We start from the raw sequence: 21,702 nt of genomic DNA on the forward strand, positions 1-21,702 counted from the left end.
TTGTACTTTCACTGTATCTATTATGTCTGGCTTCATTGGAAAAGTGTGTTTTGAAAAAGGTGAAAAAAGAAGTCGTTATCTTGTTAACTTCTGTATTTTGTCACTTACCCACCTCCTTGATTTTTAATGCGATGGTTGATTACTACACATTGCTCCCAACTGTGCACCCCCCCCCCCCCCCCCCCCCCCCCCACACACACACACACACACACACCAGCACCACCACCTTTTCTTGCCAAATGAACACTATGTCACATTTAATAAGAATGTGAAATGAAAGAGCAATTCAGAGTCTGATCATCAGGCTACAGTCACCTTATTGTGTATACTTTTATACGGCACACAAAGCAAATGTGTGCAGTGTTTTGCAGTTTAAAACTTGTACACTGAAAGGCTAAAGCACTCCACAGAGAATCAACTGTCTATACAGCTATACATTTACATTAAATGGTTTGATATATTTTTTTTTTGTCTGACAACAATAAAGACAACTTTGATATATTGTCATATGTTTCTATTCTTCTATGCGAAGTAGCGTTTTATTTGTTTTTTTTTTTCTTTTCATAACCCTCACAAATATTTATTCATCCATAAAAGCTGGACCTTCAAGAGTTATCTCCCAAGGGCATCTTCTTCGGATGTTGTTGATTCAAGGGATCCACCAATTTGTTGTATCTTTTTCACCACGTCTGCATCAATTTGCACTCATACATACAACTGTCAGTTCACATTGCAGCACATCTGCTACAGTCCAGCATATTAACATGACTGATGTAGATGTAATACGAGGTGGGCTTTGGAATGATGCAGAGCTGATCTTAAATTTGGAGTGAAAATTGGGGTTTACAGTATAAATATGGACCTTTGCTAAAACACCATCAGCTTGTGTCAGAGGCAGCAGACTGTGTTGTGACCTCAGAGTAGAAGTGCGTAATAAATGGATCAGTCCGTGGAGGTGGAACAGACCTCGAACAAAATGTTAAGGAAGAAACTCAAAGACACTAAAGCACATCCATACTGACTCTTTCTGATTTCAGTGCTTTTAGTGCTTTCACATTAGCAGGCAGCATAAGTACCCAGATGGTGTACTCGAATCGGTCAAAAAAAAAGTGATAGATAATTTCCACCCATAGCAGCCACCACATAGGTGAAGCGGTGGAAGGAGAGGGATCATAAACCTATTTTCAAACTTGGGAAAATGGCAGCCTGAGGGAGACCACATCATAGTTACACATGACAGAATGCAGGTGGCACACAAGACAGTGAAAAGATTTTAAGTGGAAATTGTGCAAGGGCTGAGGCAGGTGGGGGACGAGCGCCGGTTGTGATTGATATTTTCAGTGAATGCACATTTCTATTGTTTGCTTTGGTGAGTATGTTTGTAGACGTTGTAACCATGTGAGTTTATAACTGAAGCATCCAATTTAAGGCACAGCATGGGCTGTCTATTTTCAAGGAAATGTTTATTTTGTCAGTTTTTTTGTCTCATGTTGGTTTTGATTGTTTAAATATCCATATTTTTATATTAATATATTTCTATTTTCATCTCTAACTTGATTCAAAAATGTTACTTTCAGCAAATCCTAATAAAGAAGTCTCTTACAGCCTCATTTCTTCTTACTAAAGAATGTTCTTCCAAACAAAGGTTATCAACAAATAGTAAAAAAAAAAAAGGCTCAGTGATTCGCCTAAGCATCTAGACTAGAGTATTTATAGTAAAAGGATTTAGTATTAAGTCAAATTAAAGCATCCATTTATGTGTTCTCATGTCAACTCTGCGACACTAAAAAGAAAACAGACAGTGAAGTACAAGATGCTCCGATAATATGCAAATACTTATTGCTGCTGTGTGTTAAGCAGTGAAGTGTCTTCCCTCTGGGCCTGCAAAAAAAGATAAAAACATATTTCAGTATACATAACAAATGAATGACAAGTGGAGCTTAGTACGGTGGATGGGAACAGATAAAGATGAGTGTTTTTAGAGATGCAGTGTTGTAAGGAACTGTGAAGGACTGTTCCTGTATCGGCCACTGAGCAAGCAGAGGCAGTCTGTTGGAAAAAGTAGTTTGCTACCTGTCCAGCAGGTGGTGGAGTGGTTATCCATAATGGATAACAGTTCAGCGTCTGCCCCCCCACCAGCACTTCAGAGCTGTCTGGTGATGTTGCCAGGTTTGATAATGCACCGTCAGCACATCACAGTGAAGTACCAGGCACAGGCAACAACCTGAGGTAAAGGATTTATAACACCCTGCTGCACACGTCCAAGCACCTCAGCTTCCTCAGGAAATAAAGTGTGTTCGTCCTCTTCCTAGGGAAAGCCTCTGTGTCTTCCAGTCCGGTGTCAAAGTGACACTTGTCCTCCACCACATCAACATTCTCCCGAATACACTGGGACGGAGCGGTCGCCCTTTAAGGTCTGAAGTCGATCACTATCACTCTGGTGTCAGATGCTCGTAGGCGATGGTTTTTCCAGCCCACTCCACAAAGACATCGACCAGGACTCTGTAATCCTTCCCCACCTATCACTTACACTCCCTGCACCTGGAGGGTCATGAAGGAACAAAGTCTGAGGTGTACAGGGTGAACAGCAAAGAAGACAGCTAAGTCCCAGGTGAAGTCCCTCAACCACTCATATCAGCGACGGTCTTCCCAAACTGCAGTCTGTCTGTTTTGATCTGTTACTGAGAATTCATGTGTGTCACCATTTATCTGCTCAGCACCTCACTTGTATGAAATTGAATTTGTTCAGAAGTTTGCCCAAAACCAAAGCTAATGACCTTGCCATCCAATGTACTAAACCGGTAGCACAGATAAAGATTTCAATCTGTGGAATATATTGGCAGTAAATAATTTTAATTTCAATTTAACATCTAGACAGAAAGTGTGAAAAGTATGTAAGTGGAAGCGTCCCAATAGAAATGGCGGCTTGAACTCATCTCCATGTCACTGTGTGAGGCCACACCGACAACCTGCAGCATTTCACACTTATGCACATCCTCTCTTGAAATTTCATCTACAGACAATATATCCTGCGTTCAGTTTAGCATTAATAGTGTGTTCCTTCCTCCATAAAGAAGCACGAAAAGACCTGGCGGGAATGGTAATGAGCTGCAGCTTTAACGTACCCGAGGAGGCCACAAAATAACAGAAATGCACCACTTTTCATGGTGCCAATATTTCACGGCGTACTTGCAGTGAAGGAAAAGCAACTTAGACTCATCACCTCGAATATAGAGTGTACAACAAAAACAGACAGACTGTTTGTGCCTGCTCACCCAACTTAGAATAATTACACTTAATTTTAGCACGCTGCTAAAATAAAAGTAGTTGTGACAGCGCGCAAGATACAGGATTCTTCTCAGGCAACGCGTGAATTCACCGCCTGCTGACACACACTTAAATAACATCTTGTTTGAGCACCCATCACTCGCAGGTCTTGTCTGGGAGACAGAACACAGCAAGGTGTTGGAAGCATCACATCTTTTCCATTCTTGTTATGTTTTATCCTCTCACCGTTTTTTGTGCATGTTCTTTGCCGTTTCAATTCAAGTGAGATGCTTTTTTCCCCTCTTGTTCAGGGAACAGTGAAAACAGCCACAAAAGAAAGAAGAAAAGTCAAGGTTGAAGTAGGGATATTGTTGTACAACTGCATGCCTGACAACAAGATTTTCTCTTGAATACCACTGAGGTAAAGATGAGTTTTCAGCCGCCACATGAATTCTAATGATTTTAGCAGCATTTTCCCTTTCTTTCTCCCCCCCCTTTTTTGTTCAAAAGGCAAATTGAGCTTGGACGAGGAGGAGATGACATTTCCCACCACAATTATGGTATTGAATATGGGTCAGCGGAGAAGATGCTGCAAGGTATTGGAAAAGTTCCTTACTCTGAGTTTGAAAGACCATCATGCATTGCTGCATCTTGTCATTAAGTGGTCTAAGGCCTGCGTTTGATCACTGAAGCGTGTTGTGTTTTTCGCTGGATGTCACAGTGAAATTGACCTTGGACTTTTTGGATATAAAAGTTCATCACGTTTTATTTTATCCCTACAGACATTTGAGTTAATACACGTCATAATTAATGTATGAATTTGTGAGTTTTGACCAAAAATCTCTAAAGCTCCTTCCTTCCTTTTATTGTGGTGATGATACGGACCAACAACACAAGATAAAGACACCTATGTCTGATTTTTCAGAACTGTTTTTTTTTTTTTTTCTTTTTCTTTTTCAATTTTATCAATCTAAAGTTGCTCATATTTTTCATGGACACTGGTGTTATTTAAGTATACAGTATAGTTATCTGACCCATTCAGGACATTAACTTTACCTCACAATTTAAAAGGTCTATTCTGTTGTGCTGAAACATCACTGCATTAGTGTCATTAAGAAGCTGAACACCGTATTCCTTTAACTATGAATAGTAAATACGTTAACTTCTGCTGTTTCTGCTTGAACGTTTTAACGTGGGATACCAAGGAGGGACTGACCTACAAGTGACCATTCAAAGAACTGCAGTTTTTTTATTTCTTTTTCAATCTGATATTTAACCCCTCTCAAAATGAATTGTAACAACTTCCACTTTGTTCAAAAATAAATAAATCAAATGCAAGTTTTTAAATCATTCAAATTTAAAATCAGCCACTTGGTTATATGGATGATATACTTTGGCATTTGCCTTTTAAACAAACTGATGTTTACAGTAATATCCTTTAAATACACTTAACAGTGTGAAAAATTAGTGTTAAAATCTGTGTTAGGGAGGTCAAAATGAATTACTAATCACAGAGTTTACTAGGAATTGCACAGTTAATGTAAAATAATTTTACCTTGTCCAAAAAAACAAAAACAAAACCAGAACTGAGAGGACTGGCAGCTTCTGCTGATGTTGTCAGGCAAAATTTGGCAGGAAATGCGTTGGATTACTTTATGACACTGAGATCATTTCTAAGGTGTGAATAACATATACGTATGAAATATAAAAACATTGTGACAAAATTCATATTGTAAATGCATATTATCACAAGGAAATAATATGTACAATGACAGATACAATATACAGACTTGATGCATTCTATAGTAATAGTCAAGCAATTAAATTGCAGCAGGACGCAGTGAAACTGAAATATTTTCCTTACAAAGATACAATATTTTTCATTTTACATAGAGGGAACATAATGTACAACATGTTCAATAGTGTTTTTCTTTTACAATCATACATATGACCTTTAATTTGACTCTACCATTCATCCATCTGTTGTGACATCCATCCATCTCTCTCACCAACCACACAGCCATCATCCATCTATGACTGAAGTTACTGACTGCAGAGAAACAAAATATTCGTTTGTTATGACATGTATCAGAACATCTTTACTTTTCCACTAAGTTACAGACTAGTTGTCAGTCAAAAATTCAAATATGTATAAACATGAAATATTTGGCTCCTTCGTGTGAGATGATGCAACATTTTTACAGATAGAAAAGCGCAGCGTTGGATTTCTCTGGGAGCTGTTGCTAGAATCCTATTTTTTTTTTTTCCATAACAAATGCAAAACAATGCCAAAAAGTGTCAAAGTGACAATGACGCACAGCAGCACAGCAATCTTACAGGAGAATGTATCTTGAGGAAAAAAACAAAACCTAAAATTCACTTATGCTTGTTTGCACTTTCCATCCTTTTTACAGTGCTATTTTCCTGTCTGAATAGGCAAACCTGATGAAGTTGATTTTAGGGAACAACCCAGGTGCTGCTTGCTAAAAAAAAAAAAAAAAAAAAAAAAGGATTTTCCTGAACAATCACTTGCAAGGAAATAGCCTAACAATTCCCTGACCTTTCTTGCAACTTATGTTGCCAAAAAGGGTGCTAGTGAAAATCCCATTATGCTGAGATGAGTCCAAGTAGCATAACATGTCAGCGAGATAAATCTGTTTCCTAAAAACATGATTTACACCAGCAGCCCATCCATCTAAAGAGGAGATGTGCTTCAGTAACGCATAATTTGCATCAAAAGCCATTTGGCTCCTTCCGTCTGCTATTCACTATCTATGTATAAAGAATAAACTGAAAAAAACAGATTATGATTGATTAATTTTTCACATTTTCATCCGGGAAGCAGTTTAGCTAATTAAGGAAATTCTATTAATTTAAATGAGATTTTCTCAATAGTTGCACCCCTGACTGATTGATTTTATGTATGGGCTATGGATTTTATGGATTATCAGACGTGATAGAGTTAGACTATTGGCAATTACTCTTTCAACATGAATAGGAGTGAACAGATTCTGTAACATTGAACTTTCCTGGGTGTGGTCGGTATTTTAACATGCAGCCATAAAAAGCCATAAATCAGTCACTTTTGTAAAATACTTTTTGCACTGTCTGACAACGGAAACAGAAAACTTGTAACAGCCTTCGGGGGAGTTCAGTTCTGTTATAAATACTGCATACGAGTATACAAAGATGAAGGACTGAACCCAGCTGACGCAACTACACAACAATGATGTCATGAATATACTGATTAGTGTATTACTTCAGTCTTCGCCTACTTTACAGTGAAACATGTTGATTACAGCAGTTTTCCACAATGTCCTCAATATCACACTTAAATGGACCAGCCATATATTAGGATTTGACCTAGTCATGTTTTTTGTTGTTGTTGTTGTTTTGGACTTGTAGCTTTCATTAGAGGTACATCAGAGAGCTTCTTTACAAGCATACAAACTATCATACACGAACTTCACAGAAGGAATATTCCTCAAAAGGTGGTGACGGCCAAAATGCAGCTAGAAAGACATAAAGTGGCTTGCCGGACTATGGATTCCAGTGTAAGTCGATGCCTGCAAATGTTTCCTAACATAGTAGCAACATCACCTTCATAAGGCAACTTCTGCCCCTAAGTGACAAATAAACAAACACAATATAATACAATATTTTGTGGGTTCCCGACTTGGGCTGCCAATTCATTCCTGAAAGGGACATGTCGTTGAATATTGTCGAAATCATTTGAAAGTCTACAGAGTGAAGAATGAGTGAAGTACAGTAATAAGTGGGGGAAGAAAGGAAAGCAATACAGCTCCAGGCTCTTCAGCAGTTACTTCCTATGTGTAAAGATGAGGTGACGCAGCAGAGGAGGAACCTGGACGGCTGAGTCACAATGCTTCCCCTCACTTGTGCTCTACATTTACCTTGCTGAACTGTAACCAGCCCTGTCTTTAAACACAGTTAGCATTTGATTATGCTACCAATAATATGATATTTGCTGTCTTTTTATTGTAAGTTTGGAGAGCGAGAGAGAGAATACTGCTGGTCAACTAATGCTGTTTACTTATTGACATAATATGCTGTAATAACAGCTGACAAAAGGTTTCTGCTGTGACTGGACTGCAATGCATGTATAGCCTCCACTTTCTCCTTTAATAGCATTTGATCTATAAAATAGATTAAAAAGGTATCAGATTGAGTTTTGAAGTTGCTGGTATATCAAGAAGAATATCAACAGATCATTTTAGTGTGTCTTCTTGTTGAGGACTGCAAGCCAAACCTCAGAGAAACCAGCTCCATGTCAACACTTCACATGACGCACTGCTCCAGTCGCGCCTCAGATACATGCCTCACGCTGGCAAGTGCGGCTGCTCTAAGCTGCAAATATAAACATTGTAAAGCACGAGTAAGGCATGCAGTGTGGCCCTGGGTGTAAGATTTTTGCTAAAGAGCAGTTTATCAGCAGAACAGGACACATGGTAATGGCCCACGCACGACCAGTATATGGAATTGATCACTTGTCTTGTTATACAAGTTATAAATGGGGTTTGATATCCAGCCCAAGTGGATATACAGTTCATTGTCTACATCCATCAGTCTTAAGCTCCACAATTACAACAGCTAGTTGGCTTAAAGTCTTATATGGCTTTCCCATGGCGGCATTCAGGCATGTTAAAGTTCCAGCTATTTTCAGAGGTTGCAAATGAGAAGCTTCGCCAAGTAAGACTTGAAAAAATTGTAGTTTAAAAGCATCAACAGGCCATATTCATAGTCCAAAACATGAGGTGCAGGTAGAAAATTAAAAGTTGTTGATATTTCATGTTCCTCTTAGGAAATTGCAACACTATAGTTAAGAGCCAGTCAGATTTTTTTGGTCCAACAAATTGTGTGCAGTCCAGTGAATCAAGTTCAGTTAGCTGTGTCGATCAGCTTTCCCACGTACTGGCTTTGTTTTCTGAGGCGGAGAGTGCTGCTGTACACATATCCTGGAAGATATCTGGGGAAAAAAAAAGAAAGATTCATGTTAGCTTTTACTTTAAACACAATGTTGTACAAAGCTGAAGAAAAATGGGGAAATGTGGGCAAATGGTGTCATTCAAACAATATTTATGAAGTGGGACATAGAGCCCAGACCAGGACAACACATGAAAAGTATACAGTATACCAGTATACACAATTATTAGTACTTTCCTGCACAATGTCGCTGAAATCATGTATTTGGATCTTCTTACAATGTTTCATTGTATTTAGTCTTGTCTGTCTGTATATCTCAGCTCTGAGACAAGTCTACAGTGTAAATTAGGCCCCAATGGAGAAAGTCAGTGCAATGTCCGTGAGAGTGCATATGATTTCCTAGTTTGCTGAACAGGACTATAAAATACCCTGTAAACACGACAGCTTTGGTCGAAAAACTGATGGAAGATGGAAGTGGGTACATGAACATCATAAGCTGAAGGAAGAGCGATACCATCAATAACAGAAAGCACAGCAGCTTCTGCTATTGGCCTAAAAAACTAACACAAAATTCAAAATTTGCTGTTATGCAACTATGAAAAACTATGAAAAATAGATGGGTCAGTGGTTCTGACTATATGAGGGAGTCAGTTTGACGGACTGATTAGACAACAGTGACGGTGTCCATGAAGGAAACCAATACTTCACACTTCCACATCAGCACAAATTGATCACTTGTCATCCAACTTGTTATACAAATCATAAACAGGATTTGATATCAGGCCAATCCGGGCAAAGACCTTAATGAAAGAAACCTCAACTTCAATCTAATAGAAGCATTTGGTTCTTTTAATGTGGAGGACAGAGCTACTAAACGTCTTAAGCAAAAACAAAATCTGTGAAGAATAGCTGAAAACCTGTCAACAGATTTGTGTAAAATCGGGGTCATCCATGGTCAAGAGAATCACATCTGTCAACAAAAAAAGACTGAAATTGAAAACGTTAAAAACAAAAACAAAATTGATTATTAACTGAGACTCTTGTTGCTGTTAGTTTAAAAAATGACATTTTATTATAGTTGGATTCATCAATTATTTCTTTTTTTCAAAGGGACGGAAGTTGTAATCACTCAACATTTTCGCAAAAGGGGTTTGCTGCATGCTGAAATGGTCAAGCATAAAATATCCCTAACAATGTCTACAAGGTCAGAGAATAAAAAATGATAAGGATTCCAGACATGGGCATTCGCTGCAGACAAATGAAATTGGGTTTTATTGAATGGGCTACCTGAGGGGGAGTGAGAACAACAAGGCATTTGTGCATTTGTGGTGTTGGGTGGATGGAGTGACATAACAAAACACTCAACACCACAAACTACACTTCAAAAACCAGACCGGCCACTAAAAGAAGCAGCTGGCGCAGAGAATTTTGGGAGACAGAGGAGGACAAAGCCAAACAGTGACTGTCGGCTTTTACAGCATCAAGCTGTGGATTCATCAGCTTCATGTGAGATCCATATCAATACAAAAGATATGTGTATATGACGCTATTTCAAATAGATTTTAAGGAAGAGTTAGGAGGCCATGTTCAAGAGTTTCTTAGTCTCAGCCTGATATCCCTCCCAGGAGTCTTTTAGTGTCATTCTCACATCGAAACTTATTTCTGTTGGGCTATTGTTATTACAGTGAGCACGACTTGTAGTTAACATTGTTTTGACAGTTTTAACTGTTGTTCTACAACATTACGCCACCGCGACACTAAATGCTGGCCTCAAATTTCTACGTCCACTCCCAGACATATACTAGAGAGAAAGAGAGAGAGCGGGAGAAAGAGAGAGGGAGAGAAATTCTGGGGATAATGCCAAAACAAGAATGAGCAACAGTCAGTTACATCATGCTCCGATTTTTCAACTAAACAGGCCAAAGATACTCAACCCAAGAGTTACTCCCTTTCCAACTAATCCCTTGGCACATGGTCCGACTGCCAAGTCAGAGAGTGAGGGAGCAAAACAGAAAAGCTGGGGAGGTAGGAGTAGGGCAGTAATATTTGTTAACAAGTCTTTATTTTTCACTTTTACTGAAAAACACAGCAGACAGGCAATGCAGCTTCCATTGTCAAACAGCCTCTGAGAACAGGCCGGTCTGACAGAGTCAACAGGGGGAGAAGGAGAGCTCGAGTGCAGTGAGAAACATGATCTCAGGAGCCTGCTTAAAATAAAACAAATGGAATGTTTCATAAGCTTGGCATCAAAGTGGAACTGATTTCCCAGCTTTAAACAGCCTTAAATTCACAGATTTAAAAAAACGAAAATATGAAATAACTCTCAAACAACTAGGATGAGGACAAGCAGGCCGAGTAGCTCGGCAACACTGCCGCTTATTCGCTCACCAGTGAAGAAGCGCGTTAGGCTTTATGGCTTTACCTGTTAACTTTGTCACCTGCAGCATTTAACTTCACTTCATATCAAACGTTAATTATAGATTATATATATATATATAATTTATAATTATAATTATGTAAGCCATACACATTTCAATTTAAAAATATATTGGTCAACTCAAAATCCTGAATCAAATTTCCTCAACATTTCATCAGTTGTCTCACCGTCACATTCCTAAAACTATAAATTCTCAAACTATAGGCGTCATCTGAAAAGTTGACTTCGAAGATGCCGCAAATTGCTTCTAGATGTTCTACACCAGAGGTAAGTAATTCCATACGGGGACTTAGCTTTGACAGTATGTAGATGTGCCACTCTCAGCCCTTACAAATATACCACACTGTCAACAGATATCCCACAGGGGCTGACACAGGTACAGTGTGTGTTGTGGGTGTGAAATGTCTAAGTCTAAATCAAGACAGATGGAACACGCTCATGGGACTGCAACGTCAGCAAGCACATTAAAGCTGCCATCAGCAGCATGAAGATACACACTCACACAAACTAGTTGAACCTAAACCCATAAAGACATACACATGAAGACGTGTACATTATAGATGTATACAGCGCACATGAAAGTGTATCTGCCATATGCAACGGTACAAAGTTCATCACTGAGATTCTCCAAAGTTCTATATGGTTGAACACAAGAAAAAAGAGAGATTTGAATTCTTCATTTTCCTCAAGTGAGGACGAACGACAAGTGTGAGTGAGACTTTTTGGTGGCAAAAGAAAAAAAAAAAAGAAAAAAGAAAAAACAGATGCCGTTGACAGGATTTTTTTTTTTTTTTTTTAAAGCTGAAATATGCATGAGCTGATGAAAAACAGGAATATTCAAAGCCAGTCAAACTTTTATCTTACAGGGTATTAGTCACTTCCAAATGCAGAGAGCTTGCAAGAGATGAAAACACTTTATCAGGGATGGATTCCAGAGGCTGCTTCTCTATGAAGACACTGGCCACAGTTTTTTTGCTAAGCCAAAAAAGGATAGATGGTGATGGTGTCGGAAATGAAACAGTGATTTATTATTCATCTGAAGCCATTGTGATTTCAGCTGCCTCCCTTGATTTCGCAGTAGACTATTAGTCACACGTTTGGTTGATCAGGGTAATGTTACAGTGAAAATTAATTCTGCACAAGCCACACTGAGCCTCTAATCCTGGTGGAGAGAGGATGGGTTGGCAGAGGAGCAGCTGTTCCATAAGTCCCATTTCCTTTCGTGGTTGATTATTGGGAACCAAACTCTAGAACTAGAACTACATCGACTATTAAATGAGAAAGCAACAGTATGGATGCTGATTACAGACAGAAGTTGAAAGCTTTCCTTATGCCAAATGACATTACATCACCAACGATCTACAATAATCCCAAACAATATCTGTGCTGGTGTTCAGTAGATGCATCATTTTTAAATGTGACTGAGAAAAAACACGGACGGAGTGCTGAGGTATTGGTTGATGTTGTTTGTGCTCCACTTGCTGTCTCCACCTGTCTCCATTTACAATCACAGAGCCTTCCTGTACTTGCCTTTGGTGCATCCGTCTGTCAGTTCTCATTGTGGTTTACACCCTTGCTCCTGATACTTCTGCCTGTGCTACCGGAATTTATTTATTTAATTTTTTTCTCCTGTAATATGCACATGTTCCTTTTGTCTTACGTGGAATAGTCTTGTAGATGAAAAGAGAGGAAAAAAAAAGAAAAGTCCTAAAAGAACATGTCCGTAAAGACTAAGAACAATTTAGACTGCAATCAGTGTCCTTAAGAAACATAATTATGGGTAACTTCCCACTGCTGCATTAAAGCAAGAATAAATAGACCCATGCATTAGATGTTTTGTTTCCTAACGGCACAGTCATGCTTCCAAAGAACAGTTCTTTGTTTGGAGGAACAGAATGAACATTCAGGAAACTTATTCACTCTACTGCATCCTTTTAATGTCAAATACTGCATGAATCCATTTTATTGAGTTGATAGTTGAATGATTAGTACGTTCTAAATAGCTGGGACCAAACAATGCTATTGAGGTCATTCAGGCAGGTTTCTATAGAAAAACAATGAGACCATTATGGTCCACTGAGATGTCTGATGGTAGAAAATGACCACAGAAGTTAATGTAGATGGGTGAGCCAGCTGTGGATGAATACAGTGATCACTGCGCCAGGTTCAACTTTTAAAACCGCATGGCCTGGACTTTCTTTTGGAATAACAGTTCATCCCCAATCACCCACCTCCACAGAGAATTAGTATCAGATTTTAATCTATTCACAATAACAGAAGAGGGAAATGTCACCGAGTGTTAGACCAGTATTTAATGCTTTGCATAGTGATGACAGTTGTTTCCTCTTTGCATAGGATTTAAAGGTGCAATCCATAATTTTGTCATTTTAGTTGTAGGCAGTTGCGCAACTGCTGCGCTAGCTGTTTCAAAGTAATCAAAAACTCAAGCTGAAATTATAGTTTCTGTGGATGTATAGTTGCAAGAGTGCCTGCAGCCTAAACGTGATCATATGTCCATGTATGACGGGTTCCTCACATCTACAGCCAGCCCAAATGCAGGGCCGGTTATAGACGTGTTCTGCCCCCCACAGAACCCCCCCCCGACGGTACATGTGTCAAAACAAACTTATCATGTACAGGAGTATCTATATGTAAATATTTCAGGGACTTGCCCCCAAGGACAGTGGACAAGGCACTTATTTACTGTTTGCTGCTTGAAAGCAACATTTTTAATTAGAAATAATTCCACAGTTAAATTGGTGAGAAACTCAGTTAATTTTCCCCAGTGACAATGTGCTCTATAATGTTTCCACAGCTTTGGATAATTACTTTTTGCGAAATGAGACAAAGAGATTTGTGAAATATTATCAACTAACTTGTCACAGTTGATGGAATTCGACCATTATTAACTCTAATTAGGCAAAGTTTCAGCTCATTTTAGACATGTTAAGCAATGTGAAGAAGGATCTGCTACAACAGTGCTTTTTTGCTTCCTTACATTTGCACAAATTTTTTTGTGCAGTTATACGTAGATGACATTGTTATATACACATCTGACTTGTGATTTAACTGTTGTAGTGATGCAGTTGGCGGTAGTAAAATAATTATTTCTTATTATAATTTTTTACATTGTCCCATAACATTATCATGCTCCCGGGGTAATGACAACAGCCCTGAACGTGGAGGCAACCTTATTCAGCCTGTTAAAACTCTATCTGATAGTACCATCGGCATGTTGGACCATTAGAGGTAAGACTGAGAAGAACTAGTTAAATGGTGGTATGTTGTGGCTTTTAAGTGATGCACATAATTAACAACAGTACTCAGCAAAGAGGGGTGAAGAAGGATTGATTGGTATAAAGAAATACTTAGCTTTTAAAGTTTTTAAAGTGACTTTTCAGTGAATATAGCCACCTCATTTTGTGCTTGCCTTAGTTTATTCAATGGCCTTCCTGCACTCATTTAAATATATACAAGTATATTAACATGCAGACTTAATATCTGTTGAGTTTTGAATAAGGAAGAATAAACAACAACAACAACAAATATTAAAGTAAGCAGAATCACCATCAGAAGGGCTCAGTAAAAATATGAACTGTTGGAGAACTTTAAAAAAAAAAAAACATTCCACAGTTGAGAGCAGAAACAATAGATTTGCATAGTTTACAGAGGGCACACAGAGTTAATGAGACGCTAGACTCAAGTGCCTTAAATAAGAAAAATTGCAACTCCAGTTTATTTTTGTCTCACGTGTGATTCTTGCTCCTGCACCAGGAACAGACAGTTAGGTTTCTGTTTTTATCTTTTACTTATCTTTTACCTTTATCCAGGAACAAAGCCTGTTTGAACCGGCAGATGGGGGGTTAGGGTTACCCCCAGATATCAAATAAGTACAAATTTAAGCAAACCAGAGTTGGCAGGAAGAAGCTGACTGATTTCTAAGAGTCCCACAATGGTGACAACTGGAACTCACCAGTGTCCGCTCCCTGCTTCCTCCAGAAATTGGACCAAGTCACCCCTCTCCAGAGAAAGGTCCTTTGCATCTTGAGACTCATAAGTCAGCTGTACCTGGAAACGACTGCTATCACCCTGAAAAACGAAATGACTGAGTCAAGCTCTCAATTTAGCCAATTTTATTCTGGCTATAGTTCCAGGCTGGTAAAAGGTTACATTCACTAAACACCAACACTGACAAATTGATCAGGGCGATGTTAGTAAAGTAGCATTCCCAAAAGCCACAACTAAACATAGTAAAGATGCTTGACCATTACTCAGCTATATAACTGTATTTCCACGAACAGAGAATACGGAGGACCTATAGTGAAATGATCTGCTGTAGTTGGTCACTTCAGGGGAGTTTCGATGGCTATAAAGTTACATTTTAGAATATATACAAATTTCTAAGATTAATTTCAGTTCATAATTGGGACCTCCAGCGTTTTGAGCAGCTACTGAGCAATGAAATCAATCATTTCCATATTTTTTTATCATTTCGAATCAAAATGTCATCATTTATGCTACTCAAAACTGCCGTGCATCAAAGACTTTTTGTTATTTTAAATCTTTGGCATTACTTTATTGTGTTTAAAATGTTGAGGGAAAAATGTAAATTGAAGTTCAAGCTGCTATAATCCACAACAAGCAGTACAACACACATATTTCAGTGCACTTAACAGTTTTCGGTTTCCATAAAAATATTGGTCAGTGCAACTTGAAAGGATTTCAAGAGATTCAAGAGATAGGCTGAATGCAAATTTATCAGTTTTGGACTGGACTGTAGCATTGTACAGGAAACACGAATATGAGCCTTTGATTACATTGGACCAGCATAAGAAAGCTGCATGTTCCAGTTGATCATTGTTGATTCCAAGTGACATCGCCACTACTCTTCCTGCTGATAAGCAGAGGGATTTTAAACTGCCAGCTTTCTCATTGTGTAAAATTGTCAATTCCTTGTAAGAGTGTGTGGATGTGTGTACCACTAAGATGGTCAATGTGCGTCATGCATGCCTTTCCGATGTATGCCACGTTGATTATAATGAATCTGGAAAGCCTGCCATATCCAGTAGACCTACGGAGCCATAATCCTACCCCTCGTCTCTTCTCACTAGTTTCTTAAATGTCAAGTTCCCAGCGCCCACTGCTAACATGACAAACGTCCATGGGAAATAATTAAGGATCAGAGGGGACCTCTTTAAAGGGGATTAGCGAGGGGTTTTGTAGAAAAGCGGAACGTGATGAATGAGTGAGAGGAAACAAAAGCTGAGAGCTGTTGAGGGAGACATGAACGATCCTAGATTTTTGAAATTTATAGCAAAAGCTGACATGACCCAGCAGCACCAGAATGGATTTGATCAAGCTTCAATTTTCAATTTGAAGACGGCTTGATGATTGCTTAGTGGACCTGGAATTTCATCCTATTTCAATTCAGAACAAATTTTTTGCAGCTTTTGCTTTTGTTCAGTTTCATTATTGGACAAATTTTAGGAAATAGGTTCAGTAATGCTCCAGGGGACATCCTGATTCAACTTTTTTTCAAGTTTTTTTTTTTTTTTGCCAAAATGAGCTGCAATTTCAAAAATCACCTACATTTTTATTGTTGCTTTCCTCCTCTGAAGAGTTGGAGGATTCCTCAGCACTAGATGGGATCGTCTCAAAGTCCTCTGTGTCCATGGAAGGAAGACGCCGTTGTGTCCAACCTGAGGAGAATTCATCCAAATTATTATCCACTGACATGTACTGAAAAACAATAGGGATTTTACATTTGGTAGGTAATGGTGCTTCACTGATAGGAAATCAATGTCACTCCACAATTAAGTAATTGATTTTATGTCACATATCCTGAATCTGTTTGGAAGAATTAAACTGTTTATCGAGCGCCTAATATGTAGAGTCTATTTAGGTAAGCACACAAGAGAAAACGTAAACGTTATCCTGTCACTAAAAGAAGACCATTCCCAAATTTCTTTGACGCTGTAATAAATGAAACCTTGAGGAATTACAACTAAAGTAACAACTAAAGCATTATTTATTTGTTGACATGCTAAAAATATTCCATGTTTTCCTGTCATGTGATCGTCAACATCAGTGGTGGAAGCAGTGTGAGCTCAGGGCTGACTGGTGGATGGTTTATAATCTGTAGCGGGAGCTGGCCTGGAAAGAATAGATAGAATCAGCAAGACTCATAAACTGTTTTCATTGTTTTGAAAGGAACATTTTACGCAATACGCAATTTTCTCTTTTAGAAGTTGAAACTGATAACAGGCTTATTGCTTTTGATATGACAAATAATCTCACATAATACAACAAATGAAAAGATTATTGGGATTTCTGGGATTTCAGGATATTTCACTTCAGAAAGCCTTGCTTCCTATGCCAGATGAACCAAAGCAACCCCATAGCATAACTGAGTCTCTATTTCACAGTGTGGATGGCGTTTATTGTGAGGTTAAATGTACCTCTATAAACACACAGCTCATGTAATTTACCAACAAGCTCTAATTTAACTGGACTTTTCGTAAGACACCATTCCAGAAAGGTCATCAGCATTCAGCATTCATTTCATCACAGTCCAGTTGGAGTTAGTGACTTGTGATGACCCTGTTGTACCTTAATGTACAATGGTAAATGCCCAGGAGCCATCCTGGGCAGATATCTTCACCCCTCTAAAATGCTGCCGTTACTCAGGGAGCTCCTCCCACACCTTCTTCTGTTCCTTGGGTTCCCATTTGCTTCTTTAGAAGACCCACAAGCCAGTCATACGTAAAACACCTTGCTCTCCAATTAACCGACAGAACGTAATACTTGGTTTATTACTCCACCTTTACACAACCTCTCCAGGAGACCCGCAAACTTGCTGGTTGTTCACAATCAATGTCCCTAAGAGCAGTACAATGTCGGGGTTCAGTGTGCACACAACCCTACAGTATTAACCTGCTTGCATCATGCATGACCCAGATTGTATCCATGCAGGCGGTCCTATCCAGGTTTTGGGCTCCATGGGTCAAGACCCAGACCCGAGACATTTGCCAGGGAAGTCGCCTGACCTAGCTCCATGAGAGAGCCCTGGTTTCCCTGTTTTGGGTCCTAGTAAGGGAAATTTTCCAACGGAAGAGGTCCAACTATTTCCCTGGGGCAATCAGAATTAACAACAATCGAGACTGATGAACAGTACACACACACACTGTTACTGCTGTCAAGTGTAGTCACTTGACTAAGTGCAATACTTCTGTTTTTAGGTTTTTTTTAGATTAGATTTTATATGATTCTGTCTGTATTATATCTAGTGTGTCTATATATTCTACATTCTATTTTATTGTTTAGTGTTTCTCTGGCCACGGAACTCAAATTTCGTTCTTTCAGGTCTACATGTTTTGAATGACAAACAAAGCACCTTGAACCTATATGAATATTTCTTCAGCTCATAAAACAAACACACTTTGTGGTACCCTACAAGGTGCTGTTGCCCTTGACAGCTTAATCTTGTTTTGTTTAAAAGGAAGATGGGATTTTTCTTTTTTTGAAGAACCTTCCTCTTGGTTAGAAAGAGACAAATTAAGTAATTAAGCTCAGCTTTTGGATCAATTACATTGGTGTACAATCTGAGGGAGAGTGTGCTGCAGCAGGAGTTCAAGTTACACATCACACAAAAAGTTTCAACAAAAAAAATGTAAAAAAACAAAACAAAACAAAACAAAACAAAACAAAAAAAAAAACATTTCTTAACAACTTGTAAGCACATGTAAAACTGAAACAATTTCCAACAACAAAATAACCACATCAATGTTGGAGATGGGCCCTCCACAGTTACCTGGTTGGGAGGTGGATCTAGGGACAACTGAGGTGCCACCAGCAGCAGTGGCAGCAGTGCTGCCTGTCATGCTCTGACGTTTCCCGGCTGCAGCCATAGCACCACGTAAAGTGTCTGGAGGGAAGCCAAATTCTTTATACTGTACTTTTTATCACGATCACTCAATGACTGCTCAACATTGCCAACGACCACCAAAAATCAAAAATATCAGATCTCGATAATTCAAATGAAATTCAGTCCATCTGGTCAAGACAGCAGTGCAACTCTACTACTCATGCAGAAATCAAATGTGTACACAGCAGGCGTCAGCACCGACAAATATCATACACACATACACAACACGCTTTTAATTTGACTTACATGCATTTTGAAATGTCGAAATAGAAATCACAACACAAATGCTTGCATGCTTGCGTGCATGCTCAGAGCCACTCTATTAGATACAGTGAGTTCAAGTATTCAGACCTTCACTTTTTGCACTTTTCTAAACTTAAGCGGACTAATTACTGTTTTTGGCCAATCTGTGCTCCATAACTATTGACAAACTGTAATATAAAAAAAAAGGAATTAATTAATATTTTCAAGTGTTCACATCATCAAATATTCAGACCCTCATTTCAGAGCATTATAGATATTTCTTTGGTTGCAGTAACAGTTTGAGTCTTCTAGGCCGAGCCTCTGAATTTTACACATCAAATTCCTCTTGGCAGATCCTCTCAAGATGCCAGATTGAATGGGAGGCATCTCTGAACTGCTGTCTCTGGCTGAAGGTTATTGAGTAGATGATTAAAATCGCAACGTGTGCAAAGAGTGATGGGGGCAGAACACTTTCTGAAGACACTGTACATGGCATATCTGTGTATGTACCTTCATAACCAAAGGGAGTGGGATCACTCTTTATCTCATGTCTCTTGCTCTTTATGCTAGCAGAGAGGGGTCCTGGTCAGGAAAAATGACATAACAACCAGAGATTTACATTTTTTACAACAAAAAAAGAAAACAACCTCGTCTACCAAGCTGCTACTGCTAAAATCTTCTGATCGAAACATAATTGTGAACAGATTACATTTTCTGCTAATATAATGAGGATATGTTGTTAATTTATGTATTTGGGTAGATACAAATGTGGGGACACTGAACATACAGTATCAGACAACATATTTTTTTTCCATCAGATGATTTCCCCCCAAGGAGTTGCCTAGTTTTACAGAAAACTGTGGCCTGGTTTAATACATGACAAGTTCTGTGACACCACAGAGTGTCTTTATTCACAATTTACAAAGTTTTTCTCTAAACATAAAAGAAAAAAATTGACGTGTTTCCTCGACTACAGAGTCTTATGTTTATATGATCTCTAGATCCAGATCTCTGCTGTTATTACTGAATGCAGTGCTTATTTCTTTCAAAATATACCTTTACACTAGACATTACTTTTCATATGGAACCTATGCTCTGCTGTGGTGCTACAAAAGTGTAATTGCCTGTAGAAAGCGTACAAAAAAGAAGGAGTACACAGCCAAACCAAATGTTTATGTGCAAACATATATATATATTTTTTTTTTAGGTATAAAGAGGTTAAAAGTTTAAATCAGAAAAAAAAAAGTTGAAACCACATTCTTGTAGTCCACTGAGCGCCCTACAACCATAGTGAGCCGTAACACTAACTGTTCACATGTGATGAGGAATCAGTTCAAGGGAAAACTTCAGTAGCTCTCCTCTGGTGTTATGTTTTCCCACCATGCTTCTCATCTGTATTCCTACAGCAAATTGCACTTGTATTACCACTTTGAATGTCACCCTACGTTCCAAATGTCAACTTATCAAAATTCTTTTCTTTTTCTTTTACGCTTTTAAAGAATAACATGTACGTCCACTCATTTGGAGCTTGCTTTTGCTTTAATGTTGTTTTGAGGCCCAGCAAAGGCTTGACTTTATCTTTGCATCTCATAAATGTCAAGCTGGCAATAAATCAGGAGAAGCTTATAGAAAAAATGCAAATGTGCATGGATAGATAAAATTGTCTTCCTTAACTCTCATTTTGAGTATTGCTGGTATGAGAATGAGTAAAATTGCATGTATTTGCATGTGCAAACCCACCTAAACGATGTCCTCATCTCCTTGTGTGTCTTGTAATGCCTGGTTTAACTAATGCTGCATTTCTGTGATATTTTATTCATGCTTTGACTGTATTTATTTGGGTTGAGTATGTAATCATCTCAGTTGAAGTGTGCATGGGTATTCCCTTTTCATGAAAATTCTTGGAGCATATATACTTAAACGGTATAACAGTGGCTTGTAGATGAAGCAGTCAGCTTGATAAACCTATGAATTTAATAACTACGAGGATACATACATGTTGCAAACTTGATTAAGGATGTACTATGCCACAGATTGTATATTCCCTCTCATTGTATGTGAACAATATGACTGTTGCCTTTAAGTACAACACTTTTGGCAGGTTGTTTCGCATAAGCAGAGAAAAACAGCATTCCATGCACGGAGAGAGTTTCCTTTTAAATAAAGATTTTTTTTAAGAAGTGCAGGCCAGCTAATATGCTGATTGGATACAGAAAAAAGAAAGCATATGCAATTTAACTCCAGTTGGACTTTAAGTTAACAGTGTAAAATAATGCTGTGTGAATTGGACTTCCGAACCACTGAGTAAATCTATTAAGCAATGCAATGTTTAGCAAACACTTCCCATCCTGCTGAGCTGCAATTCAGCGCTGTTAGCTGTGTGTGTGACTGCATAAGAGAAGTGAGGAGACAAACACAAAATGTGAAAGCTCAAGCATTCAGAGAGAGGCCACTGATCAGGTACCTTTTGTGCGCCGCGTTGCGAAGGAGGAAGAAGAAGAGGAGGCGAGAGAGGAAGTGAGAGAGAAGCGGCGGGGGACGTCCGCCTCCTTAGCAGCTGGCTCTACATGCAGAGAAGGGCAAGGAAGCAGGAACAGTCATGTAAGGAGACACGGATCATTAGGCAAAGAGCAAAATGGGGAAAAGGGAGAAAGAGGGAAAATGAATGAAGGAGCTGCAGATGGATTGGGAGATGAAAACATTCCACAGAAAGTAAAAAAAAAAAAAAAGTTGAAGTTGGTTTAAATGTTGGTTGAAATGAGTTTTATCTTCAATCTCTTGACACCTCAAATCTAAGCTTTTTATAGAATTGCTCGATACAATCACCTTTCATGATCTGATTTAGGAAAATCAGCATTCACATAACACTGACAAAGCACAAGGTTTT

General features: G+C 38.7%; 1 protein-coding gene across 4 annotated transcripts in view; it reads right to left on the reverse strand.

Moving 5' to 3' along the window:
• Nucleotides 1-4,549: 4,549 nt before the first annotated feature.
• The window catches only part of mcf2l2 (MCF.2 cell line derived transforming sequence-like 2), an 80,566-nt gene continuing 63,413 nt past the window's right edge, over nt 4,550-21,702 (reverse strand). For 3 of the 4 annotated variants that reach the window (XM_029499628.1, XM_029499630.1, XM_029499629.1), the window contains exons 28-30: nt 16,238-16,347; nt 14,622-14,737; nt 4,550-8,254 (exon numbers count right to left, since the gene is read on the reverse strand). In XM_029499628.1, coding sequence (XP_029355488.1) covers nt 8,254; nt 14,622-14,737; nt 16,238-16,347 — 227 coding nt within the window. In that variant the 3' untranslated portion in view covers nt 4,550-8,253. The remainder of the gene's footprint in view (nt 8,255-14,621; nt 14,738-16,237; nt 16,348-21,702) is intronic. The other variant, XM_029499631.1, reaches the window with a different exon arrangement.

Source organism: Echeneis naucrates, chromosome 4 (assembly GCF_900963305.1).
Source record: "Echeneis naucrates chromosome 4, fEcheNa1.1, whole genome shotgun sequence".
Lineage (NCBI taxonomy): Eukaryota > Metazoa > Chordata > Actinopteri > Carangiformes > Echeneidae > Echeneis > Echeneis naucrates.